This window comes from Canis lupus, chromosome 6 (genome assembly GCF_003254725.2).
Source record: "Canis lupus dingo isolate Sandy chromosome 6, ASM325472v2, whole genome shotgun sequence".
Taxonomy (NCBI): domain Eukaryota; kingdom Metazoa; phylum Chordata; class Mammalia; order Carnivora; family Canidae; genus Canis; species Canis lupus.
Genome location: NC_064248.1, coordinates 55,287,044 through 55,314,579, shown reverse-complemented (window position 1 = coordinate 55,314,579; position 27,536 = coordinate 55,287,044). Strand labels below are relative to the sequence as shown.

Here is a 27,536-nt window from a genome sequence, read left to right as displayed (position 1 = left end):
AGGTCGCTGTCTCACTGGCAAGGAAGCTCTATCCAGCCCTTCTCAAGGGGTGCCTATAAAGGCAAACAGAGGAGAGGTGCCCAACCAGGATGACAAATTGCGAAGAAAGAAACCAAACAAGAAGAAGGGCAGGCTTCATGTTCCTTCAGTTGAGAACTAACTTGAGCTCTAGATTCATGGCTGCCAAGGTGGTGGGAACATTCCAGACCCTCCTGCCAAAGCGGGGTCAGGCATCTCACCTCCTCCTAGACCCTCCTAGATCTCCAAGCACAGTCTGAGGTCACAGGGAAGAAGGATTCATTTACTCCTGGGAATTAGGCTGCTCTGTAAACCCAGATCCACATTTCTATAGGAGCTTCCTCTGGAGAGAACTCAGACAGGTTCACACCAGACTCCTGGCCTGTTGGCGTACCAGCGCCCAGTGGAGAAACTAGAACAGGAATCTTAAATCCTCTTACTGCCCAAACAGGTTTAGCTCTCTTTAAAGGGAGGTAAGGATTTATTATGATCTGTGAGCACTGCCCAAGGACACCCAGACAACCACAGAAACAAACCTGTGGTCTTCAGCACTGACACGCATGCACGCACACAGACACACACACCACCACCACCACCACCACCACCACCCCCACCCCACCTCCCAGGCCTGGCAACCAGGTACTGAGTGACCTCTCAGACCTGCTTCTGGGTCCTGGGCTGGCTGAACTCAGAACGTGCTAGCACCTGCTCTACTTTCCTCACGGCTATTGGGGGAGGCCCTCTGTCCCCCTGATGGAGCTCCCTCCATCCACTGGGGACTCGCTAGGGGAGTTCTCAGAGGGTGCATTTCCTGCGGTGATTCACGACCCTGGAAATTTCCTCAAGAAACTCAGTTCTTGAACTGAGTTTGAACTGAGGCCCTGAACTTTGAAGGTAAATGACTTTACTAAGCTACATATGAATAAATCTCACTAAGGCCTTCACTGACGCTCCAAGGCATGGCTGTCTCTATAACTGAGGGGGAGGTTGAGCCCCTCCCAGCCTGAGACACCTGCTTTCTAGAAAGCTCTCTCTGATGGATATCTTTGCCATGAGGTCACTTATGAACAAAAGCTGCCCATATCCAAAAGAAATGCTTCCTATCCAAAGTGATGATGATGTAAACATATATATTTATTTAGTCACATGAAAGGATAGTCATGATGTGTTGCTCGATCAAAGACTTGGGGTTTAAAATAGTATGCTTAGTAAAAAATACAATAAAATAGAATCGTCTGTTTAGGCCTGTGGTAAACAAACACATATGCATGAAATAACTCACATGTATCTGTTTGCAGGGCCAATGTTAACCATGATGATCACCAAGAAACCAGACTTGGGATAATTTTTGTCTTTTCTCTTAATGTTTTATAATTTTTCTAAATTGACCAATTAGTACTTCTAAAAAAAAAATCAAGGGTAAATTCAAAGATGTTTATTCTTAAACCCATTTTAGTAACGATAAAAATATGTGGTATATGTGCATATCACGTGTCCTGTATACTAAAAGAAAAATAACCTAGTTGCTGCCACTCCAGAAAGTACATTTTCACTACCATCCACTCTCGTTGGACTTGACTTTCCCACTTGGGAGCTGAGGCCAGGGAGGACGCTGGCTGGATGGGGAGGCGTGGCCCGGGCAGTAGCCCGCCACCACCCTCTGCCCAAGGTGATTTTTACAAGCTTCCTGCCTGGGCAAAGGTTGTCCCAGGCCTGTGCTTCCCACCCTTTAAATAAATCCCCACCCAGGTTATCTTCTGACTTCTTCTATGAGCAAAGCACTTAAAGGGTAAGGTGGAGCAAGGCCGGCCGCCCCCTTGCAGCCTCTCAGAAGGTAGAACAAGGCCACCTGGCTGAGCACTTACCATGCAGTCCGTGCTCAGCATGTGCTGGGCAATGGCCTTGGGGTCCTTGCTGGTGAACAGTTCTTTCACCCGCTTCAGCATCGCCATTTCCAGGGGCTTGTTCTCAGCAGGAAGGAGCTTCGACTCAAAGTCATTGGGCCTGAATGAGGAGGCCGTCTCCAGACGGGGCAGCACAAACTCGCCCTCATCCTCCTGCTGCCCCTGGTCCATCTGCGTGGCTGGCGCCTCCCCAGGCCCTGCCCCGTCATCGTCAAGGATCAAGTAGTTGGTGCCAGAGTGCCGGGGCCCTAGCACCCCGTTCTGCTTGGCTGTTAGCAGCTCCACGTAGCTGTCGTGGGCACAGAGGGGTGGCCTCGCTCCCCTGTCACCACCTGTAGCGAAGGCTGGGTTCAGTTCACAGTAGTTGGCCTCTGAGTTGAGCCAGGTGGATGGAGACGGGGGAGGCTGCAGGAGGGGAGCCTTGCAGGGCTTGGGGGGCGGCTTGGGGCAAAGCTGGCTGTCTGAGCCCCTCAAGGCCTCCCCTGCCCTAGCATCTGAGGAGACCCTCCGAACCAATGCCGGGCTCAGAGTGGGCTCGCTGCCCGTCCTGAAAACGGGTGAGTTTGGGCGAGGGCTTGTGTCCACACTTGGGGAGCGAGAGGACAATTTACAGCCTGTGGAGAATAAGAGAGGGTCAGGGAAACCTCAGCTGTGCAGAGAACACAAAGCAAAACTGGAGTGACAACTCCCCAGGCCTCAATTCATGCCCTTGGGTTTCAGTTTTTACTTCCCAAAGATAACTCAGTATGACCGCCCCACACCCGATCTAGAGCATTTCAGGGGCTGGATGGCTGGCCAGCCGCACCCCCACTTCTGGGGGGATCCTAAGTCCCAGTGATGAGCAACAGCTGGGCTGCAGTGTCATTTTATGGTCAGAGAGGGTTAGTACAGTCAGAAAAGGAAAATACGTGGAGCCCTGAAGATAGTGAGCAATCTAGTCTTGCTCTAGGATCAGAAGCCTTTGGTCATATAGCATAAGGGCCTGAGTCACTGTCACAGCCAGGGTGGATCCAGCCAGCCTTGAGGGAGAGCTGGAGACATCCCAGGAAGCGGGGGACAAGATCCCAAGCTAACCTACATAGAAGTGACCCACCAAGGGGCATTAGGAAAATCAGCCTGTGGTCCCAAGGGAGGTTGGTTATAAAAATAAGGAACCACCACCCATGGCTCACTAATCCAGTTGCTTATGAGGTTTGCCCACAGCCCACAGCTCCTCGCTCCTCTGGCTGTAAAAGGAGAATGGAGAGGAGGAGGGGTCTGTCTGGGCAGCTGTGCCCCCAGGAACCCCGGCACTGACCCAGCCCCCTCTGCCCAGGGAGGGCATGGAGAGGGCTCCTCTGTCATGAAGGCTACCAGTTGGTGGTTGAGCATGGGTCACAGAACCTGAGTTCATGCTGGCCTAACCGAGGGCCAGACAGGTCACTCTGGATGAGTTACTTAGTTAGTTAGACACAGAGAGGCAGAGACACAGAGACAGAGGGAGAAGCAGGCTCCAGGCAAGGAGCCCGATGTGGAACTGGATCCAAGGACCCCTGAGCCAAAGGCAGATGCTCAACCACTGAGCCATGTCCCTCTGGATGATTTATTTAACCTCTGTGCCTCCATTTCCTCAATAAGAAGAAGAGGATAATCATTCCTGCTCTAAAGGTTTGTTATGAAGCCTAAAGGCTATCACACACAGTGTCTGGCTCGCTGACCCACATCCGGATGTAGTCCTACAATCCCCTACCCTCCAGCCTACAGGCACAGAGCCTTGTGTCTTCCCTTCATGGGGGGACCAGACCGAGCAGGGAAACAGCCTGAAGGAAATCAGGCTCACAAGGTCACCCTCCTCCCAGGAAATTCCCCAAAACCTACCAAGTGGCAGGTAACTTTCCGACTGGTGCGCTTTGAGGGATAAGGCTCTTCTGTCCTGCATGTGATCCAGGCAGGCCGGCTGGCTACCGCTCTTCTCTTTATTTCTGAAGCGAAAGATAAGTGGAGCAGAAACGTGTCATTAAATAGTAAAACCTTTAGGCAGCATCACGGAAAGTCTCTAAGAAGAAAGACTGCTTAGCAGGGAGCAGTACGAGTGGAAGGGCACATCCCCACAGTAAAGGAATGTCTGTCCCAGGAGGAAATTACTGCCTGGGGCGGTTAACCCAGGATTGCGCCTGGGGCCCCATCCCCACGTCCCCAGGACCAACCCAGTCAGGTCCCAGGCTGCCTCCTCTGAGCCCTTCCATCCGGTTGAGCAGAGCAGAGCAAAGATTTCATGATACTCTCAGGAAAATCTGATGAGCTGGAATGTGTACTTTTAGCAGAGCTTAAAATTACTTACAGACCCAGGGCGCCGGCGGGGGGAGGGGGGGGGACGACTAAAATGCATTTTCCACCACGCCTCATGCTGTCAGGGAGGAAAATGTGGGGCAGCCAATGCTTCGGCCCAAGTCTCCATGTCCCCCCAAATAGCCCGCAGGGTCACCTGGGAGGCTGTCACTGGCATCTTCCTGGAAGGACCGGGCAGCTCCTGCCGCACCGGGGAAGGGTCGAGCCTTCCTCAAGAGCTTTCCAGGGCGCAGCTGCGCAGGGAAGCGGAGACTGCCGCTTCCCACACCATCCCACACCGGCAGCGGCGGCTAGCACCCCTCGGCCAGCACCCCTCGGCGGCTAGCACCCCTTGGCTTCCTCCCGCGCACACGGGGAGCCTCTCTAGCACCTGCAAACCACTCTCTGCTAGAAGCCACTGCACGGCGCCGCTCAAGTTGTAATGAACTTTCATCCGCCCTCCCACAGGCTTCGGCTGCAGATCGCAAAGTTCTTTCCTACCTTTGCAAGCACCAAAGGGAAGAGCAAACAAACAAACAAAATAATAATAATAACTCCCGAACTCCGAGCAACAGAGAAATTCCAGCAACCCCCAGAGATAAGGCGGGGCAGAGGGCAAATTCCACAAGGCCACGGCTTCAGCCCAGCGGTATTTACGCAGGGACCGTCAGAGCAGCCAGCCCACTGGCCCAGAACACCCGCCTGGGCCAAGCAGGGTGGCTGGGGCCGCACCCCGCCCGCGGCCGGCCAACCAGCGGCCCTGACGTCAGGGCAGGCAGGGCAGGGCGGTGGCAGGAGGCGCTCCCCCGGGAGCCCATGGTTAGACAGGCCGCTGTGCTGCGCCCAGAGGTGGCAGGGCTTAGAAAAGTGCCTTCACTGGGCACTGGGCGAAGTGGCTCTGTTAGCGAATGCCTCGGGACAGAGAGACTTTCTCAGTCTTTCATTTCTTACCTTAAAAAATACATTTCTATCTTACATCCGGTCACTGAGGGCAGAGCAGGAGGCAGGCCTTCCCCGCCAGCACTGCCCTGCGCACGGTTCTGTGCGCGGCCCAATACCCCCTGGCTCTGTTCATGACATTACCTTCCTGTTCCTCAGTTGGGCAGCTGCTCCTCACACTCACAAAAGAAACAGAGGAAAAAGTACCCCTTTGAGATCGTTAAGGGATCTCAAGTCCATTCTTATTACTAAGAAAAGGAGAATTGCTTTATATCAGTTCTGGCCTCCCTCCCTGCCATGGAGTCCTACATTCTACTGCCCTCCAGAAAATACTATTTATCATGATTATTCATACCCACGTAGGCCTCTGGCACTGTTCTAAGCACTTTGCAAGTCTTCGATCATTTAACCCTCACAAACCCCATCATTCCAGTTGGGGGGAAAGTGAGACCCAGAGAAGGTCAAGAGCTTGATTGGTGGTGGACCAGCATGTGGAGCCAGGCAGGCAGGGCTCATGGCCAGACGCTGACCAACATGTACCGGTGCTTGGCAGCAGCACACGACCCAGTCCGCATTACTCAGAGGCATGCGTTTTGCTTGTGAGTTTTTGCAGTCCACCAATTACAGTCTATGACATTTCCCCCTGTCCAGAAAGAAAACCAGTGAGTGGAGTAAGATACGTTGGTTTAAGGGTGTAAGTTGAGATGCCAGGGAGCCAGAGAAGGGGGGCTGTGTCACCAAGGGGCTGGAGCCAGTCTTTACCCTACTAGGCCCACCTTTTCCCTGTTCTCCTTCTCTGGAATGGTCAGATAGCAGGCACGAGCACCCAGCTCCACGAGAGAGAGGTCCTATGTGAAGACAGCACCCGCCACTGGTAGTTGAGGACAGGGTGCCTCAGCGGGGCATCCAGTTATCTGGAATCTTCTCTTCCCAGTCCCCAGGGTTCAGGTCAGAGCCTCCAGGCTCTCAATGTCTCTCATCTGAGGAATCTCATCTTTTCTCACTGAGTCAACCACCCTTTCCGTGCATACTAAGCCCTAGTCCAACCCTTAGGCTCAGCTCCCCTCCCAAGCCCCTAGACTGTTGCTGGACACAGTCACTCAGACATAAGCCTACGATCATGTTGCAGATGCAGCAACTGGTTTTTCCTCCAGCCCTCTGGACCCTCCTGTGGTCTCCGACATGCCCTGTTCCAACCCTCCCCACACGTACAAGAGTCTCAGAAGCCAAGGTCCGGGCTCTCCCTCTACCGCCCCTGCACAGCCTGACCCTCCATGACTCACTGACTGGTCTTCTCGCTCCAAGCCCTCTCCCTGCCCCTCCAGCACACTGCCACCCCGGTCTGTTCCTGGGACATTCACCATGTCAAGTCTTTGACGCTCCCCCAAACCTTTCAGCCTGGCTTCAGGGCCTCCAATGATGTGACTGAGGTCACCTCCCTGAGCCTGCCCCTACCAGCCCCTAACATGGGCCCTTTGCTTGAGTCCCACCCACCTACCCGCTCCAAGCAACTCTGGTCCTTGCCTATAGCTACATGCATGCGCACACCGAGCCCCCACCTGGAACACCCACCCCTTTGCAGCATCTATCCAGATTTCCCCTAGTCTTCAGACCAGCCTGGAGCCTCCTTTCTGCATGAATCTCTCCCATCCAACCCTCCTCCCTTCCTCCGCACCGGCCTCATTTCATCTTGGCAGCGACTCACCGGGGAACTAATCACGCCCTGCCTCACGACAGCTATTCCAGTAACACTTGGCGTTCTTAGTGACATCTTTCCCTGTTCCTCGGTTTCCCAGGGTGAGCTCCTCACCTGCCTAACAGAGCCGGGGCAGGTCCAGAGTGCGCCCCCAACCCCACCCCACGAGGCCCTGACCCACCTGAGGAGGTTCCCCTTAGGCGAGCTCTGCTCCCGGGCCTGGACGCCGCCCATGGTGAGGCTCAGCCTCTTGCCCACGTCGGGCCTGCGACCCGGGGAGGCGCCGTAGCGCTCCTCCAGGCACCGCAGGGGCACCGTCCTGTTGATGGGCTGGAAGATGATGGCTCCGCTCTGCTGGGAGATGGGCCGCCGGTTGCCCACGTAGCAGCGCACCAGGCCGGGGATGGAGTCGAAGCTCTCCGTCTCAAACTGGTACTGCACTCGGCTGTAGGCCTCGCTGAGCCGCAGCACCGTCCGGTGGATCTTGAAGTGCTGAGCGAGGTTCTTCCACTGACAGGTCAGGACAAAGTTTCCGGGGCTGGACAGAGAGTCACGAACCAGGAAGTCGCCATCTCGCTGCACGAGGTTTTCTGATACCTTTGGGACAAAATGGTGAGGAGTCGGAAAGGCAAGCGTACATTCCTTGCAAGTGCCGCACCGCTCTCCACTTGGGCCAACGGGAGACCGCGCTATTAGGTCTCTTCCTCTTCAGTCGGCTCTTTATTTTTTCAAATGTCAAATTCTTAGAAGACCCATTCATGCACTTAAGAACCATCTGCCGCCCACCTACTATGTGCCGGGTGCTGTGGTGGGCGCCGGGCTCAGAGCCGTGAGGGAAGCAGACCAGGGTCTCCACGGTCACCCAGAGCTTCTGCATTTAGTGCAGAGCTGCTACTTCGGTGAAGATAAGTAAGCGCCAGGTATGGTATGTCAGATGTTGTCAAGTTAAGGAAAAAGTCAATCGGGAAGGGGAGATAAGAAGTGCCTGGGAGGGGACAGGGGCTGTTCTTTGAAACAGGGTGGCCAGGAGGGTGTCATGAGAAGGTGACATTTATGCAGACTGAAGCAAGTAAGGTGACAGAAAATAAGAGAAAGAAGAGAATTCATGTCCAAGGAGTCTGACCCCTCCCCACCCCCAACAGGGGAGGATAGAGTTTTGTTGGATGGGGGGAGGGGTCCACACACAGGTGGAGGCCCGGCACTGTGCAATCCGAAACCTGTAGTGGTTCTGGGCATGCCACTCGCTGGAGGGCCTATAACAGTCAGGTCAGTGTCTCCTCTCACTGGAGGGTTATATATTTGCATATGTGATGTATGCAAAGCACTAGTATAGTGCCTGGAACAAGGTAGGTGCTCAAAAATTGTTAACTGTGAAATGCTGATGTTTATAGCAAAAGGAGAATCTATACTGCGTTGCAGGTGGTCATTCCTGTAGCCAGACTGCCTGGGTTTGCATTCTGGCTCTACTGCGTGGCTTTGGACAAGTTATGTAAACCCTTCGTGGCTCAGTTATATCACTTGTAAAATGGAGATAATGTCACCCACACAGTAGCTATAAAGATGTAAAGGAGTAAAGCATTAGCTGTAACTACCATTACTACGGTTGCAGTGGGCAGCTACACAACCTGAAATGATATATGGCTGAAAATTTATGCTCACTGCCAAGTGGGAAACAAAGTTTACAATCACAATAAAGAGAAGGATGGTGATGAGAGTCACCAGTTTTATAAACTTTGACATTTTCCCCGGGATGTTCCAACACTGGATCAGTTTGCTTAGGACAGTGTGCCTCGATGGTTACTTAAAAATTGTATCTTTGCCTTGGAAATATGTTTTCATGCAGAAATTCCATTTCTTGGGATTGAGCCTGAGGAAACAATCATAGTTGTAAACCTAGTACTTATCTTAAAGGTTGATGGTGAGGGTGCCCACCAAAAGTGGGACATGTACACAATGGACACACATAAAACATAGGATGGTGCAGAAGACTATTTTACAGCAGAAGAGAATGCCCAGAATAGATCATCAAAGGAAGACAATGGGCTGCAAAAGTATATGTGGTATGATCTCATACTTGAAAAGCCTGGGAGGAGGATTTCTATCAAAATGTTCACAGTGGCTATCTCCAGGAGGGAGAATTATGGGTGAGAGTTTCATTTTCTTCATTTTACTCTCTGTATATTCTACAATGAGTTTTAAACTATAAAAAAGAAAAGTTAGAATAAGGTTTACTTCTTTGATAGTGCTGAGAAACCTGCTACATTAAAAAAAAATGATCACAATGCGATGCCCTCCCCCCCAAACCCCTTTCCTGTCAGTGTTGTCCTGGGTCAATGACTGGCTAGATCAGGTTATGATAAAAACCCAAGAGCAATACTATACCTTAATCCTGCACTTCTATTTCTCAATTTCTATACTTTGAAATAAAAAAAAACATTCACGGCGATCACCCCGAAGGACAATCACACAGAGTGTATTCTAGGCCACGGGGCTGTGGTCGCTGGTATAATTCCTCTAGTTCCTGGCTCCTGACAGGGACCCGGGCGGGGGAGGGATGGGTGAAGAGTCGCTGGCCTCACGAGGGCACTGGTGGCCTTGCTACTCTGTGCCACTTGCCCTGATGATACCCTCTCTTCACCTGAAATTAAATTACTGTCTTAAAAGAGAAGCAAGCTCCAAAGGGTATGAGGCTGCAGGCAGCCGGCCAGGAGTTCAATTATCTGAACCACAGGCCAGCCTCGTACCTCTTCAGATTATTGCCTCCTGCCCGCTCGGGCTCTGCAGACCACAGGGACACCTGCCTTTCCTCCACCCACTTCCTGGGCACGTGGAAATGTACTTTGGGTTCCTGACCTCAGTTCTTCCCAAGGTCTCCTTGGAGATGGATGGGCCTAAGTGACTGCAGTCCACTTGATTATATATATCTGCTTCTAGCTACACTGGGGCTTGCTCTGACGTGGTGCTGGTGGGCGACCGTGCGGGGTCCTCAGCGTGGCGGTGTCAGAACTGCCGGGCACGCCGGCAGGAAGAGCAGGTACCTGGCGGGGGATGCGTCCGTGGTACCAGGCGTGGCTACGCAGGTCCTCGCCGCTCAGCAGCAGCTCCTCCTCCAGCTCCTTCTTCAGCCTCTCAGGGGTCCTGTCCATGACGTGCCTGTCCTTGGAGAACTGCAACACAGGGTCTGTGGTGACTTCCCAGCCTGCCCGGGACAGCCGGCCCGCCCGCCTTGCAGTTGGCCGCTTGGCTAATCAAGCCAGGATACGCCAGAAGCCGGATTCAGGTAGGGGAGCCTGGATAATGATTACAACCTGCTGTGACCTTTCATTTCTCCGGCTGCAAGCATGCAGGAAAATGTTCACCTGCCTACGGGAACTAGGGTAGGAGGGCCGGCCAAGCTGTTCCTGTTATCAGTGGGCTCAGATAGCAGTTCAAGATGAGAGGAGCTGGGGGGCGGTTGGGGGGGGGTGGGTAGGGGAACTGGAGGGGTTAGGGAGGGGGGGTGGGTGGGCAGAGAGAGGTGTGCGGGAAGGGAGGCGCCACTCGGCCAGGGAGCTTCCTCTTCTCCTTGGGAACTGTCCTAACGTGGAGCTAGGCAGGCCAGTCCTCGGCGCCCCACTGCCGAACATGCAGTCCCCGGGCTGAAGGAAGGGCCCTGAGCTCTTTGCTGCAGGCAAACTTCAAGTCAGGAACTGAATTAGCCTCTGGAAACATTTAAGGCAACTGGACAGAAGAAATCTGACAACAGAAGTCTGACTTTGGATTTTGTATGTCTTTTTAATTTCATTTTTCTAATATTTCATTTGTATGACAGGTTGGAAATTGATACTTAAAAAAACTGGTCTTTCACCTCTGATAGCTTGAGAATCACTGATCTAGGTCACCGCACAGGAGCCGGCGCAGGAGTCCGGGTGGGCAGCACTCCCTCCAGATGTAATCTAGAATCCACGCCCACTTACTTGGGAACTGAACTTGGACACCTGCCTGGTTCCCAGCAAAACCAGGCTCAGGGATCACTGGCTGAAGGTCACGGGAGCAGGAAAACACTGTGGCCTTGTGTTTTCCCAGGTTCCCCAACTTGGCCTCAAAAGCCTCTAGAAATCACCGAACTATCCTCATCACGCTGCTCTGTGCCTCAGCAGGAGAAGAGGCCCAAATCCTTCTCCACCCAAGGAACAGGAAACAGACTTGGGATTTGACAGCCCTCAAGCCTTTGAGGGCACGTTGGCTCAGGAGGGTGCTGGCTGCAGCAGGACCCACGGCCACTCTCCACGTAGCGCTCTGGTGGACCAGTGGCTTACTTCTCCCCTCCGCTTCGCACCGCCCTCCTCCTCACAGAGCAGACACCTGCATCACAGAGACGCCCAGCCGCTGCCCTAGCTGCCCACAGGCATTAGCAGCCCTGTTGGACATTGATCATTAATTATGTACAGGTACAGCTGAAGACAGCTCACTGGAAAGACTTGAGCGCAGAATGCAGATTGTCAACCAGGCCACATTTGCTGATAACTGATGGTCTGTCTTGCCTCCCACTAGATTTTGACAGTCACGAGAGTAGAAACCCTTCTTCCCTACTGCCCTCCAGCAATGCCTGAACATTTTAGGCTCTCCGCACTCACTGAATGAACCAGTACCCAAAGATGAGGCCTCTCTAGAGCTTTTCCTCTTCAATCTCAAACTATCTGAAGCCTCATTTTAGCTGAGCGTGTTGCCACACAACTAAAGGATGGCATTCCTCAACTTTCCTCTCTTAATGTTGTCATGGGGCCATATGACTACTTCTGGCCAAGGAAAGGTACACTCCTGCTTAGCTGGACGTCTAAGCTGAGATGTGATGGTGCCATCTTGGACACGAGGAGGGAGCCACATCCTCCAAATAGGCCCAGATCCCTCACAACTGGGGAGTCAACACATCAGTCCCAGATCATCCACCTTCAGGTCTTCTGTGTGATTTTCTGTCTTGTTTAAGCCTATATTTTGATTGTCCCTGTTACTGGCAGCTGAACTGAAATACTAATCAATACTGTGAGCCTAGCTTCTACTCAGCCACCCTGACAATCTGAGTCCCTTGTGCTATGTCCTGGGCCCACTTCTTGGCCTGAGCTCTGAAAATGGAGTCATCCGTAGTCATACCCCGTGTAGACCTCCACTGAAACTACAGTCACCCACATCCAAAAAGCTGTTCCCCTCTTTCTCCCTGATGCCCAACACCCAGGCCGCTTCCCACCGTCACCCCTTCTTTCTAGGCATCTTTTACAAATAGCAAGATTTCTTAGCATTTTATAAACAACAATCCTTCACTCCAGATTTTGAGATAATACTGCTTTACACTTGTTACCAGAAATATAAAATCTGCTATCTTGTTACTTCTGCCCTAACTCCTTAGAGGGAAATCCACAATTCTTGTTCTCCCCCTACTGTGGACTGTGGAGATGAGGCATGATGGGGCACAGCAGGAAAGTACCGAGGCAGGAGAGAAAAGGAGGGGTCAGTAAGATTGACCCTCCCTTGAGATGGGAACTCAGACTTCAAAAACTATGCCCTTAGGCTCTTGCATAATTTGTACAAAGTTAAGAGGTTACACAATTGACTGGATTTAGAGTTGGGGCAGGGGAGGAGGAGGGAGATAAAGGGCGGAGGAGGAGAGGGAGAGAGACAGATCCCCATCGAGCAAGCAATTGCAAGGGTTCTTCAGAACCAGTGAGAGCTGGTTCTACTATATTAAAAAGAACCAGGTTGGGGACGCCTGGCTGGCTCAGTGGCATCTGCCTTTGGCTCAGGGCATGATCCCAGGGTCCTGGGATGGAGCCCCATATCAGGGGAGCCTGCTTCTCTCCCTGACTCTGTCTCTACCTCCCTCTCTGCGTCTCTCATGAATAAATAAATAAAATCTTAAAAAAAAAAAAAAAGAACCAGGTTGGATTGTGGGAGCCTCTCCTCAGCAGATGATGTGGGCAACATCTCTCATACAGCCGAACAAGGCAATTCAAAAGTCCCCCACGTACGGTCGCCCTCATGATTAAATTGTAGTTATATGGGGGGTGAATGCCCTCTAGAACTTTTAATCACATACATTAATGCAACTTTTATTATTTTTCTGAAGTACCTGTATTTTATGATCCTTGACCTTGCCAACTACACGTGGCACATATATTGTGCTACTAATAGGAGTACCTTGATGGGCTGTCAACCTCATGGTGGATAAGGGATGACCATATAGGAAAATTGGCAAAATGTATCCACTTGTATCTTTTTTTTTTTTTAAAGATTTTATTTATTTATTTAAGAGAGAGACACAGAGAGAGGCAGGGAGCAGGGAGGCAGGTTGCTTGGGGGGAGCCTGATGCAGGGCTCAATCCCACGACCCCAAGATCACGACCTGAGCCAAAGGCAGACATTCAACCACTGGGCTACTCAGGTGCCCCTATCCACGTGTATCTTTGAGAGCACTATGATCGATACTTGTGCTCCTCTGGGAACCAAGAATGACGTTGCTGCTTCACAGGATAGGTCACATGTGACTGTGACATTGCCAGAATTCTGTCCACTTGCTCCCAACAACCAGAACTTGTGCTAACAAGGCACCCTTCCACTTACCTGCTGCCATCTGGGACAAATATGAATTTCTCCCTGAAGTGCAGCCATTTCAGTCATGGCCACCCTGAGCTAATTTTGGGGTCTTTGGGACCACAAAATAAATTCCAGCAATTCAGGGTAACATATCAGGATCTCTGCCCTTAGCAATGGCTTTCTCCCATCGGTGTGGTCACCAGTGTCCTTTGAAGTTCTGATTCCACTAATGCCCTAAGAAGCCTCCAGGCCTTCCTTAGATTGCCTTCTGAGGGAAGAGTACAAGAAGTAAGTCTCTACTCCCACAGTCACATGCATTGTTATCTTATACCTGGCTCAGAATTATGCAGGAGAAGAGACTAAAGAATAAGTATAGGTCCCAGCATTCCAGTGGCTTCCAATCCCAGGAGAGGAAAAGGTACAGAAGCACCTCAGACATCTTATGAATTCAAAGGCTGTCTGGACCCAAGTCATTCTCATTTTTCTGTCAACACGGGACAAAGGGCGTCTGTGACAGAGGGCATGGTGACACCCCAGAGCAAGTACAATATAGCTGGGCTCTCTCAGAAAGTTTTCACGTTTTGTGTGCTTCAACTACCAGAAAGACAGGCAGCAAGAAAATTCATGCATAATCAACATCTCACACAGATGCTGTAAGTGTTACTAACAAGCACATTATAGTAACACAACTTTTCCTCCATGCTCAAATTCTCTAACTATTTGCCCCTGATTTTGAACTTCATCTCTAGATGGCAAGTCCAATTCTTTGTTTCCTGAGCTTCTTATCTTGAAGAGAGGAGGTGGCAGCAGGTAGGCCTGAGCCAGAGTCAAGTTCCTCCGCACCAACGCAGGCTCCGGATCCTGCCATCCTGAGCTCCACCCCACACAGTAGCTGGGGTGCACCCTCGGGAAAGAGGAGCTGCTAGGCTTTAGGATCAAGAATATTCTGCCTATGAGCTTTGCCAGGTTCACTCAAGCGGCCAAATCCACCCACGGTCACCATGAGAGAAAGATGAGGGCAGGCCTCGTGTCTCCTACTCCGAGGCTTGCCCAAATTGGATCCACCAGAAATCTGAGGGGTTTTTTTTGGGGGGGGGGGGGAGGATGTAAGAAAAAATGTTATGGATATAATTAAGTAATAAGAATATATTGAACAGGAAAGAAAAAGGGGGGGGAGAGAGAGAGGGAGGGTTAGTGACTACCATCTCATGGTTTCCCACTCACATGGCTCCACTTCCAAAATTTCCTCCTGTCCTAGTCATTAGTTCTGGGGGCTGAGATGACATACGTAAGTTGATAACAAGGGCAAATGCAGGGGGTGGAAGAGGCCCACACTTCTCCATCCAAATTGCAGTCAGAAAATGCATTCATCACCATAATTGTTGCTTTTTAGGGAAATCTAGGTCTAGCTACCTCTTCCCTCCTGCCAGCATTTCACTAATCCCAATGTGACAGCACAGTATGTAAGCACAGCCAGCCCTCTTCCCCCAGCCGCAGGCCATGGTGCCACTGGCTGGCTGTGTGGCTTTGATTAAATGACTTTACCTCTGGGAACCTCAGGCTCCTGGTCTGTAAAATGGGGGTGAGAGTATGTGATGAGATGTTAACAAGGGTGGAACAGGTCCATATTTGTAAAGCACTTAGAATATCCCCAGTCAGCACAGTTAACTGTTTCACAGACACGCCGCAATGCTCGCTACTCATCCGGTTACATAAAAGGCAGGCTTGACACCAGAGGTGTTTGCAGTGTGATGCACAGACGCGTAGGGCGAGGTGGGTGCTCGGGAGGGAAGCAGCTAGGGACTCAGCCCTGGCGGCCCCACACGCCCCCCCAGCACCTCTGCTCCCCGCTGCCCTGCCAGGGCCAGGCCCAGTCGCTGCGGCCGGCCTCAAAAATCATGCCTACCACTCTGAATCTGGTCTGAACATCTCTGCAGCCCCACACAGCCCCAGCAAGTCCGTTCCTACAGGCTGGAATAGCCAGCGCCCTGAGATGGTTGGAAAACGCATTCTGGACGCGCAGAGCCAGTTCCACAAATGTGCTGGGAACTCTGATTAACGCGGAAACCCACATTTCAACAGCTCTCCCAGAAAGAAAAAGCCGATCCAGCCCAGGAGGAATGAGCTCAGGGTCTCCTCTCGAAAGGGCTGCCTGACATCGGAGCCTGCATTTCAAATCAGGCACAACAATAGGACTCGACCTCCTAGGAGGAGGTCTGCGTTCCTAAGTTTGGGGATGCGGGAGGGTGTGCACGGAGAGAGCGCGGTGGGAAAGCCCCAGAGAAGGCCCACACTCATCTGTATGCAGGAGACATCCGAGAGGATTAGAAAAAGATGTCATCTGCATTATAATATTTATTTTACTCTGTTCCAGCCTCTAAGAAAAACTTCCTAGTTCCCATAGAATTTGAAATTGTGCAAATCACCAGGAAAGATCCTGTCCCCAGGGGCTGAAGGTAGGAAGGGAAAGACTGGAAAGGCACCATTTCCCCAGCCATCAACAATCAGGACCAAGCAATCAGCCAACCTATCTGCCAGCAGGGGGTGACACCCAGGGCCCTACCCTCAGGAGGGCCCAGTGCTCTTGGAAGACCACACACAGAACAACCATCGAAACTCAGTCCTGGGCTCTGGAGACACTTTGCCTGGATCTTACCCCTGCCACTCTGCTCGGGAGCCTGGGCAAGTTACTCCATCTCACTGGCCTTTGGTTTTCCCCTGTTAAAATGAGAAAAGCCACTGCGGCCCCATGCAGGTGTGTATGTGTGTGTGTGTCTGGGAGGGGTGGGGCGCAGATAATGACAGGATGGGGAATCAGGATCTGACCCAGAGGCTAAAACCTGAGAAGAGGAAAGATGTTTGAGGCATGTGAGCTAAGTAAGAGCAGCTGGGCTTGGTCAGATGGGGGCTCTGGATGGGGAGGTGGGAAGCAAGCAGAGGTTTTACATGCACGCACATGTGCTCCATCTTTTCTCCAAGCCTGTGGTTCAGACCCCACCTTCCTGGCCATCGTGGCTGACCCAGGCAAGGGCCCCTGAGCCAAGCTGGCTCAGAGTTCTTTCTTTCCAGGATTTTTCTAAGTGGAACTGAGTGAAGATGACACTGCCCACTCTGGTGAGAACATCACGAGACTAGAAGCATAGCAGTTGCTGTACCTCACACTGACCCACCATGTGGAGCAGACTGGGTGGGGAATGAAATTAGTGTGCAAACAGAAGGGGAGCAAGAGATGGAAGGTGCGAGCAGCCCTGGTGGTGCAGAGGTTTAGCGCCGCCTGCAGCCCATGGTGTGATCCTGATCCTGGAGACAGGGGATCAAGTCCCATGTCAGGCTCCCTGCATGGAGCCTGCTTCTCCCTCTGCCTGTGTTTCTTTCTCTTTCTCCCTCTCTCTCTCTCTCTCTCTCTCTCTCTGTCTCTCAGGAATAAATAAATAAAATCTTTAAAAAAAAAAAAAGGAAGGTGTCCCGGAGGCACGCCCATCCCTCAGCACCACCTGACTCCATCAACCAGCAAACTCTCCTTGCAACTGAAGCTGGTTTGCTCTGGATTCTTGCCACCTGTGTCAAAGGAGTCCTGATCCAGAAAGGCAGGGATCGGATGGAGGGGAGTCCGACACTGGAGGCTGGGAGGTTAGACCTCCACACTCCAGAGAGTGAGTCACTGCAAGAGTCTGCCTAAGAAGGCAACAGGTACAAAACAAAGATGCTTTTAGACAGATCAATCTGGCTGCGGTAGCAAAAGGGCCAGGCTGGGGCCTGGGGCACAAAGCCAGCCGGAGACTTTTGAAATGTGCTGATGCTGGCCAAATATTCCTGGTTCTATCTCTTACCAACATGCATTCTAGTCCCCACTGCGGTTACCCTGTTCTGTTCTATTAACTTTTGTAATAGCCTTGTAACAATCTCCCTACCCGCATCTCTGGTCCTATACTGTCACCTATGATGCCACACACTTATCACAGCATTTCTGGCCCGGAGACATCAAGGGGTGCCCCAGCAAGGGTTGACATGAGATCCAGGGACTCTCTTAGCACCCCCACAAAAAACTTGATGGGCTCCTATGCCTGGTTTTTACTCTCCCAGGGCTCAGACCTGGTTCATGAGGGACATAGACCCCTATTCAGCCCTAGCCTCCCTGAACTTTGAATGTATTTCTTTTAACCCCAGTGAAGTGAACCACCCTCTCAATATACTGACACCGCATACCGGGATCTAGGTCTCAATCTGCTAGAAGTCCCAGATCACAAGAGGGCTATGGATGCCTATGTGAGGATCCCTTGTGGATCCCCTCAAAATAACCAGCAGAGGCTTGACTGGTGGGAGAGGTGGGCCAGGGTACTGCCGTTTGGCAGTAGTTTGGCAGTGGGAGTCTGCGTGTCAGCAGTGACAAACCTGCAGAGGCTCCCAGAGGCAGGAGCCCAGCCTGAGGACTTTGTTTTACTTGTTTCTATATGCACCAAGGGGTAAGAGTTCTCAATTCAGAGGACTATCTCATCTAAGGTACATCAAGCATCCCCGCACCAGCACCCTGCCTGGCGCACAGCAGGTGCTTGCTCGAAACAATGTAGAATTTGAAACCCCTTTCAAAAAGGACTGTTAGCCATAAGAATGGAAAGTCACTTCACAAAAGAATTTTTTTTAAAAAGAACTATGAAATCCATTGGAAGGTTTTAGAGATAACTGGCCTTTGAGAATTTAGTTCTGGTGGAATAAAAGAGAGAGAAGCTGGAACAATCCATTTCTCCTTAGGCATAGGTTTATTTATGGTCTATTTCAGTTCAAAGTCGACGGTTCTTGGGGTTTTCAGTAGTGTTGGTTTCATCTGTGCGGGGTGACGCTGACCACCCGTGAGGAGGCACATGCCCCGGTGGGAAGCACTTTGCACGCGTGCACGCACCTCAGTATCAACACGTGCTCCTGCTCAGCCCCAGCTGGCTTGCACGTCCGCAGCACATAGGTGACCGAGCAGCAGGGTGAGTGTGCCAAGGAAGCACTGTGTTTTGCACAAGGCTGAGAAGTCCCAGTACAGAGATTATGTGTCCCTCGGGGCCTTGAAGGCTTGCTTAGTCATGGATGTTTTTGTTGAAATTTTAAAATTGAGATGATTTTCTAGTCATTCATTCCATGATCACGGCTGGCAATTAACTTGCTTGAAATTTAAAAAAGGAAGAAGGGAATCTGCATGATAAGAGGGAAGAGGAGGGGAGGGGAGAAGAGGGCAGGGGGTGGGAGAGAGAGACAGAGAGAATGAGAATGAAGAGGGAGGCACGCTTCTGGGCTATTCTATCCCAGTCAGGAGTGGCGGGCCACAGCACCCAGAATGCTACCGGCTTTTTCAAACAAAAGCTTCTTTTCTTCTGCTCTGGACAAGGTTTATTCAGTTGAGGGAGAGGTCAACAACAGCCCAGGCCTCTCATCAAGTGGCACCAAACAACTGAGCAGGTCACATGTTTCTACAAATCTAATCCAGAAATTATGATCACAAACAACATCATAAGTGTGCCTGGTGTTGTGGATCGTCATTCAAAATCGGTCTGTTTTCTGAGGGAAGCCCGTGTCCTCCTGTGAGCTGGTGGGAAACCCCTCAGGGACATGCCTTGAACTGCCACCAGGTGGCCCAGGCTGGGACAATGCAGGAATCCAAAAGGACAGACCCTCATCTGGAATCCACCAAGCCTGTGATGCCTTGGCGCCTGTGTCATTGCAATCCCTAAATAAACACGAATGTACAAAGGGATTGAGCTTCCACTCTCAAAAAAAGCACACACTGGCTAACTATGACATGAAGCATCCTGAACCCTTGTTAAGGCTGCTACGTGTAGGGTAAGTAAATCTGCCTAAAAATGAGGTTCTGTGGAGATGTCAGAAACTCAGCTCCTTTGAGTCCCTGCCCTGTGCTAAATTTCAAGCAGTGGACTAGTTTATAACCAAATTCCAAAGTATATCAAGGGCTTTTAGAGATCCAGGTGGTACTGTTACCATTGAAAACCTGCATCAATTGATCATGAACCCACAGGAGGACTAGATCCCAATTACTCTGGCCACTCTTAACCCTGCCCACTGGCCAAAAAACAAAAATCCAGTTCCCCCCCAAGCTTTATGCCCCATCAACTCTGAGCCAGCACCCCAGATGACTTCATCTGAGGCGGAATGGAAGGAAAGAAGGTAGTATTTGTGGCAATCTTCAAGCCTTGATATGAGACAATTTCTATACTGGGTTCTGTGTCACCTTTTATCAACACTCACTGGTTTTTATGGCTTGCCTAAAAATATTTTATTATACTCCAAAGATAAATGAAAAAAGGCTTGAATGTACTGATCCAGCTTTCCCACTGGGTGCCAGGCTAGATAAATAGCATTCCCATGCTAATAACTATGATTAACGCCAAAGGCTTTAGTTAAGTAAACAATTGACTTTGTAAATAAAAGTCCTAAGAGGGGAAAAAAAATCTCAAATTCAAATTTTAAATATCCCATTTGGTAGACAAAAGCAAATGGTGGCATGGGCAAGTGGGTATTTCAGCCTGGTCTAGCCCAGTGGGTGAGCCTGGCCATTGGCTCCAAGACATGTACAACACGGTGGCACTACATCTAAGGGGGTGCCCTTCATACACAGCCACAGAAAATTTCCATACTGATTACAACAGTTGTCTGGCAGATGGCAAGAAACTATCTTGAGGATGGGTACCTTATTCAAATTCACACAAAGGTGCTGCTCCCTAGGCTAGAAGGGAGACCCCAAGCATGTCACCACCTTTCAAGTGTTGGGCTGTTGACAAATGGGGACCTCTGGCCTCACCTGGGCCCCTTCCCTGAGCCTGCTCCTTTCAATCCTTAAAGCTCAGTGAAATAGTCTTTGTGGGCAGCTTCCTAACCCATATATACATACATACTATACCCTCTTGGCCAAAGTGCCAAATGGACAGTCAAGAGGTTAGTTTTAAATCAAGAGTTTGATAGTCATTGGAACGCTATGCCTCTGATTACTTCACCTTCTTGGCCAAAGTTCTGCAGAAATAATCAAGGGGTCAGTCTTAAATCAAGAGCTTGATAGCCACTGGAACACCATGCCTCTGATTAAACTCAAAGACTGAGCGCCCGCTGAGCCACGTGGCCTCCAGGACCAGATCCGGCAGGAGATGCAGGCGTGTAAGAAGGACTCCGTGGCCTGATGGGTTACAGCCTCTTTGAGGGACAAGACATCTGAAGAGAATGTACAGCAGCTGCAGTCTTGCTGAAGTTCTCAGAGTTCTCTATCCTATCTGTGGTCAGCGAGGGTTTCTGTCCCCTTCTGAGAAAGGAGTCCATAGAGAAGACATCTCATAAAATCTCAGAAACTTTTAGCATTCTGAAACACTTCAATGAATTTGATGTTAATGTTTAAGTACCTCGAAGACATAAATTTCTCCTTTCCAAATCCTAGAAAGAATTTCATCTTCAGAAAAGATTGTGCAGATGGGTTTTGATGCCATTTTATAATTAAACCTGTATAATTTATCACACTTAACACCAGAGTCTTACTCCAGTGCCATTAAAAACAGATTTGTAATTTGCTATTAAATTAAGATGCTTCATTTTCCTACTACTTGTGATTTTTCTTTTCACAGACAAAGGATGATTCAGGGGCCATCAGACCCCTAGCGCAGCCAGGAAACTGCCATCAAACCACCAGAGAACCCAAATCCAAGAGATTTCATTTTTATTCATTATCAAACCTTATCAAACACCTATCAAAAGAGGCTCATAAACTATGAATAGGAAATATGAAGAGAAAAACTGTGGAACTCCTTGTTTATCCAGGTTCTGAGAGATTTCCATTAAAATTCTGCCTCCCATTTGTGTGATCGAAAAAGACTAGTTTGATTTTAAATCTTGCAGGTCGAGTCTTAACCCAACGTATCCCCTAGGGGCGGCAGTAACTTGATTCCCCCAGGCTTATCTAATTGCCTTAGGCTCATTCTGTAGGACGCAGCTCCCCTGAATGTTCAACCCTTGATGCCTTTTATCCCCCCATCGTTCTCTGGGCAAGGTCTCCACATCTTCCCATCCTGCAGGATCGTGACCGTATTGCTTTTGATGCTCCGTTTCATTCTGATGGAACACCAGCGGACTGACAATTATTTTTCACTGGAGACTGATGAGTGTAAAAACTGCAAGAGGAATTTGAGCAGCACACCCAACATGGACCTATGTGGCCACTCTCCTTCACAGTGGTTACCTACACGGGTGACAAATTGTTCAACACACTCCTTACACCGTAAGATCTCCTTTCCCAGCTGCCTGCCCTGGTGGCTTCGCCCATGATGTCCTTACCCTCTTGCCAAAGCACCCATGGGCTCATTCAGTGCTCAGCTCCAAGGGGGCCTCATCTTTCCCTGGTAAAAGACAAACTGAAACACAATGAGATTTTCAACAATCGTTTGTTAGCATCTTGCCCTGCTGGAAGCTGTGGCGGATACCTTCCCCTCTAGATCTAATTTAGATGATGACTTCCTGGAACAGCCTGCAGAGAAGCAACATCCAAATCATCCCCGTGAGGTAGCCCTGTTTTCTGATTCCTCCCAGTGAGAAATCAGGATGAAGACTGAAGGTCACTGCTTGCACTTAATCATTCAGTGGGTCTGTGAAATAAAAGGTTTCACATCAAAGCTGAGTACCAGTCAACCTATGACACCCTCACCCACCCCACTGTAAACTGCTTTGCTCCCTTTAACCATGTTCTTGACTTCCGTTAATACTTCTCTCACCAGGTCGGCACACAGGCTAAATGAGACAATGAAGTGAAATATTAATCACTGGGTCTGGTAGTGAGATTTATTCCATTCAATAAGAATAGTGCTTTGTTAGCATCTATGGAGAAAGGAGAAACCGAGGCTCCCTGGCTAAGGCAGATCCAAGACAAGGGTTTGAGAAGACGGGCTGACCAAAGTTCAAGATGCAAGGAGATCCAAGCCAGAAATCTTTCCCACTGGTAATTCAAACTTGTTAATTCATCTCAATCCAAATTATGAGTACTTTGGTGGAACATGGCTGCTTTTTCAAAACAGATGCCCTATTTGCTCTTCAGTAATAATATCAGAAAATCAAAATCAATTCAAACATAGCTGACCCCTGAAAAACACAGATGAGAACTGTGTGGGTCCACTTCCATGAAGAACTTTTTTAGTAAATATAGCACAGTACCATAAATGTATTTTCTCTTTCTCACAATTTTCATAATAACACTTTGTTTTCTCTAGCTTACTTTATTGTAAGGATGCAGTGAATAATACATATAACATAAAAAATACACATTAGTTGACTGTGCTAGGCTTCCAGTAAACCGTAGGCTCTTAGTAGTTAAAATTCATATACACATGAATTTTACATGAAGGGGTTGTTCAGGGTCAAATGCATCACCCTTTTCTTAATTCACCTTGAATGAATGAGGCACTACTGAATAAACAAAATGCATCATGGTGAAAGACACTAGGAGATATCACTGGAAAGAAAAACGAGAAATGCCAAACACACAGAGGAAAATCCAAAGATTCAGAAACCTTTTCAGCATGAGGTATAGAATAAATCACTTTCCAAATTTATCTCTCCAAAAACATACCACGACTAACAACTGTCTCAGACATCTGCTTTAGGATGAGCACATCATATATCAGGACCAACACAACCAACACAGTAGGTTCTCAGTAAAACCAAATGATTCATCACAAGATGGGTTTTGGCCAAACATCAACTCTACCACTTCCAACATAAAACTCTCACGTCGGGATCCCTGGGTGGCTCAGTGGTTTAGGGCCTGCCTTCAGCCAGGGTGTAATCCTGGAGACCTGGAATCGAGTCTCACGTTGGGCTCCCTGCATGGAGCCTGCTTCTCCCTCTACCTGTGTCTCTGCCGCTCTCTCTATGTCTCTCATGAATAAATAAATAAAATCTTTAAAAAAAAAATAAAACTCTCACGTCATTTTAAAGGTGTATTTCTCCCCAGAGGAGCTCAAAGTACTTGACACCCACATATCTCATTTAACAAGCTTTTGCAAACCACAATCACCATGCTAGAGGTCATAGCAGAAATGGAAAAACAGCAGCTGAACTTCAGAGACCCAAGACACCTAAAACAACACAACTCTGATCTCACGAATCTGTACAACATCCCTAGAGTTAAACAGGTAGTAAGAGAAAACATCCCTAGAGAAAACATCACCAAGGCCCTGAATTTTCATGATTTGTTTAGACTTACAGAATAAGGGATTGACTAAAAACTAAAATCCAAGTCTCCCAAAGTATACAAAAAACTGGAAATATTTAGTCCATACAGAACAGACTTAAAGAAACATGAGGGCTGTGTGGAAACAGCTGAAGGACTGGGCTGTTACCATCTCAAGATGATGGTCAAATATTCTTGGTTCACATCCCTAGGGAAAGTAATCTAGAATCACCCCCCCCCCACACACACACACACACACAGAGTTTTATTTCTAGGTGTTCACTCATACCAACCAATTTGGTCTCAAAATAGACATGCTCACAATAATGTGAGGGAAGAAATGTATCTGAAGGGCTATTATGCCCACTTAGCTGCAGAATAAGGTAGACACTGCAGTGCATAGATCTTGACTTAATGTGAGGAGGGACCTTCTAGCAATTACAGTTGTTTCACATGGGGAAGTGCATTGCCTTAAGGATATAATATAATCCCCATGTCTAGAAATGTCACACATGAAAATGAAATAACTTCCTATGAAGATTTAGGGCAGGAGGACCAGTTAGGATGCTACTCCAGAATTCCAAGCAAGAGATAGAGGGGCTTGAATTAGCACAGTACTGGTGGTAGGGTCAGGGAGGAAGAGACAGACGAGAGAAATGTTTACAAGTAAAATCATAAGCCATAGCTGATGAGATATGAAAGAAGAATGGGAGGATAAGGCATGGAAGCTCCTGGAAGATGCTGAGCCACCAACACTCAACACAGAATCGCAGAGGGAGCAGATCTGTGGGAGTGGCTCACCAGGCCGTGGGGTCCAGGTGCTGTGGGGAGAAGGGCGCACAAGCTGTGGAATCCTCGGAATGAGAGGGAGTCTATCTCAGCTTCATCCCACCTAAGAGATGGGGTGATGAGGACATATCAGAAGAGGGCCAGGGGATGCTGGCTTCAAGAGGTATGCCAAAAAGAAAAACTGAAGATAGTGTCTTAATCTATTGGACCTTCTATTAAAAAAACAAACAAACAAACAAAACCCATACATTGACTGAGTGGCTGAAACCACAAACATATATTTCTCACAGTTCTGAAGGCAAGTCCACGATCAAGGTGCCAGTAGATTCAGTGTCTGGCCTGCTTCCTTGTTCCAGATAGCCTTCTTCTCACTGAGTCCTCACGGAGCAGAAGGGGCTGGAGAGCCCCCTGGGATCTCTTTTGTAAGAGCACTAATCCCATTCATAAGGGCTCCATGTACCACCTCCTAATACAGCCCACTCGAGGTTAAGATTTTGATATGAATTTTGGGGGGGACACAAGACAGTCCCTAGCAGTGGAGTAGGAGTGGTCAGGAAGGATCCAGGAGAATAAGCAGACTGCAGTGTCCTAGTGGTCAAGAGAACAGACTTTCAGGAAGGAAGAGCCACTAATGCCAAGTACAGTAGGGTTCCAATAAGATCAGGATTGGACGGCATCCACTGGACTTGGCAAGGCTCCTGGTGGGGTGAAGGAGGCTGAGTAGCCACTGGGAAGTGAGGAAGCAGAGGTCATGTTCCTCAGGTTCTGGGTGAAGGAAGACCAGGATCAGGAAATGAAGACACGGAAATAGGTAGTATTTTTAGAATGAGAAAGACCGAAGCATGTTTGCAAACTACGTGGGAAGTGCTGGTGGAGAGAGGCAGGCCGAAGGTCGCTGAGGAGAGACCAACGGCGAGGAATCTTCGAGGAGGGGGTGGTTGTGGGCACAGGTGGCTAGGCCGGCCGTGGTCGGGACAGGGACACTTCATCCTCGGAGGAGGCGGGGATCTGGATCTGGCCATAGCTGTGGCTTGTGCGGGCGGGCGTGGGGACGGAAGATTATCGTGCCTGATGGCCTGACCCGCTGCTGTGAGGAAACAAGATATTCTGAGCGTTTAAAAAGGGCCTAAAGAGAAGGTGGAGGGAGGCCGACCAGAGCGAGCCGAGCAGGGGCGGCAGAGCTGACCGGAGCTTCAAGGACACGGGCACGAGTTGGGGAGACGCTGGTTAAGCTCCTCCAGCTGCTGCTCCCCGCAGAAGGACCAGGCCCCAGACCTTCCCTGCTCCCCGTCCCCGCGGCGCCCCCCCCCCCCCCCAATCTCTATCTCTTCGTTGCTCCTCAGCTTTGGCCTGAGGTCTAGTGCATCAGGCCCTCGCCCGGGTCTCTCCACCTACTGCTCCTGTAGGAGCCGCTCCATGGTACCTCCTCCAGGAAGCCCCCCGCCCCAGGGCTGCATTAAGACAGGGGCAGCCCGGTAGGGCTCAGCGGTCTAGCACCTGCCTTCAGCCCAGCGCGTGATCCTGGAGACCCGGGATCGGGTCCCACGTCGGGCTCCCTGCGTGGAGCCTGCTTCTCCCTCTGCCTGTGTCTCTGCGCAACCCTTCCCCCGCCCCCCGTGTGTCTCTCATGAATAAATAAATAAAATCTTTAAAAAAAAAAAAAAAAAAGATCGTTGCCGGGGCCTCACAGCACACCATGGAGAGAGCTGCTTGCACGTCCACCTCCCCAGTGGACACACAACTGCTCCTCCAGGCAGGAGCTTGCACTGTCTCCCCAGCACCCAGGAGGCTCTCAGGACACACACTGGGAGTGCCGGTGGGGGGATGAGCAGATGAACTGTAAGTAAGAGGTTGGCTCACTGGTCGCTCAAATTCCATCTTATTAAGAAAACTGGGAGCTAGCTTGTTGGTTCTTTGTGCAGAACTGCTTTTGCAATAGCACACGTGTTTCAGAGTGGACGCTGGGGAGAGCTGTTCTCTATACAAACTAAAAGACTGATCATAGCTCTTTCATAAGCCAGAAAAATAAGCCATGACATTCTCATGGCCAGAGCCAGATTCCAACAGTAGCCCCTGGGGCTGTGGACATGCACTGGAAATCCAGATGAGGACAGAGATGCCGCAGTCCAAACCCATGAGGCTCCCCTCCTCTCCCCTCCCCTCCCAGGGCAGCCTGAGTTTCCTCTGTTGGCCTAAAGACATCCCAAATATGCATCAGCTAAAAGACCCCAGAGCTGTCTCTGACATCTTTAAACCCAGCGACGGAGCCTGGTCCTCCACGTACTGCAGAGCTCTCAGGTGGCAGAGCGTGAAGGTCTCTGGGGCCTGGGCACCCTGACTCTCCAGCGTCCTCCCCGGTGTTTGGATAGGCCTGTTTCTCTGTAGTCCTGGAGGTGATAAACCCACTAACAGAATTTTCCCAGGATCCCAGTCTCATTTCTGCTTCCCACCCACGTCTCTCCAACAAAAACAAGGCCTTGGCCAAAATCCAAGCTCTGGGGTCTGTGGAGAGGGGATGCTGGGACCCAGCCGCTGTCAGGCACGTCCTTCCTTTCACTGATGCTGAAACCAGATCCCCCAAGCTCCCAGATGCCAATGGAATGCATTTAGGTCTCTCAAAAAAAAAAAAAAAAAAAAAAGCTGTGCTAGGCTTTTTTCTTTTTGGAGGGCAGGAGAGATAAATGAGCAACTAGCCACCGCCATGAGAAAGGACTGAGTCACTCTGGAGAGACAGCTCCCCAGTGACTTTTTTCACCTTGCACAGCCTGTGCTGGTGATGCATCAGCCCCACCAACTAAGGCCAAGTCAGGCCCTCATCAGCACCAGGATGGTAGACTAGGACCCAAGTTGCCACCACAGCAAACAGACCAAGGGACCGGCCACAGGGGAGGCAAGCAGGACCTCAACTCTACCACATTTGCTCTGACACAGGAAGGCAGTTTCTAATGAAAACAAGTTCCAGGAATACAACCCTCTGGGGATGAGCAGATGGGACACCTCGGGTTGTCATATTGCATTCAGAGAAGCTCCAGATACTTTTGGGGGCAATGGAAAGGATTGAAAGCAAAACAAAACATGACAGTAGCAACAGCCCCATTTAAGTCGCAAAGATGAC

General features: G+C 50.1%; 1 protein-coding gene and 1 long non-coding RNA gene across 6 annotated transcripts in view; one reads left to right on the top strand and one right to left on the bottom strand.

Annotated features, from left to right (window-relative positions):
• Nucleotides 1–27,536, bottom strand: part of BCAR3 (BCAR3 adaptor protein, NSP family member) — a 155,781-nt gene that overhangs the window by 20,614 nt on the left and 107,631 nt on the right. For 4 of the 5 annotated variants that reach the window (XM_049111660.1, XM_049111661.1, XM_025417593.3 and 1 more), the window contains 4 exons: nucleotides 9,903–10,031; nucleotides 7,046–7,461; nucleotides 3,780–3,883; nucleotides 1,884–2,536 (listed from right to left, as the gene is read on the bottom strand). In XM_049111660.1, the coding sequence (XP_048967617.1) occupies nucleotides 1,884–2,536; nucleotides 3,780–3,883; nucleotides 7,046–7,461; nucleotides 9,903–10,031 (1,302 nt within the window). Of the gene's footprint in view, nucleotides 1–1,883; nucleotides 2,537–3,779; nucleotides 3,884–4,730; nucleotides 4,917–7,045; nucleotides 7,462–9,902; nucleotides 10,032–27,536 lie in introns of those variants that run through there. The other variant, XM_049111663.1, reaches the window with a different exon arrangement.
• On the top strand, nucleotides 10,007–17,614 carry LOC118355058 (uncharacterized). The gene is made up of 3 exons (XR_004816708.2): nucleotides 10,007–10,144; nucleotides 10,676–14,084; nucleotides 14,181–17,614. It is a non-coding gene; the product is annotated as an uncharacterized LOC118355058 (long non-coding RNA).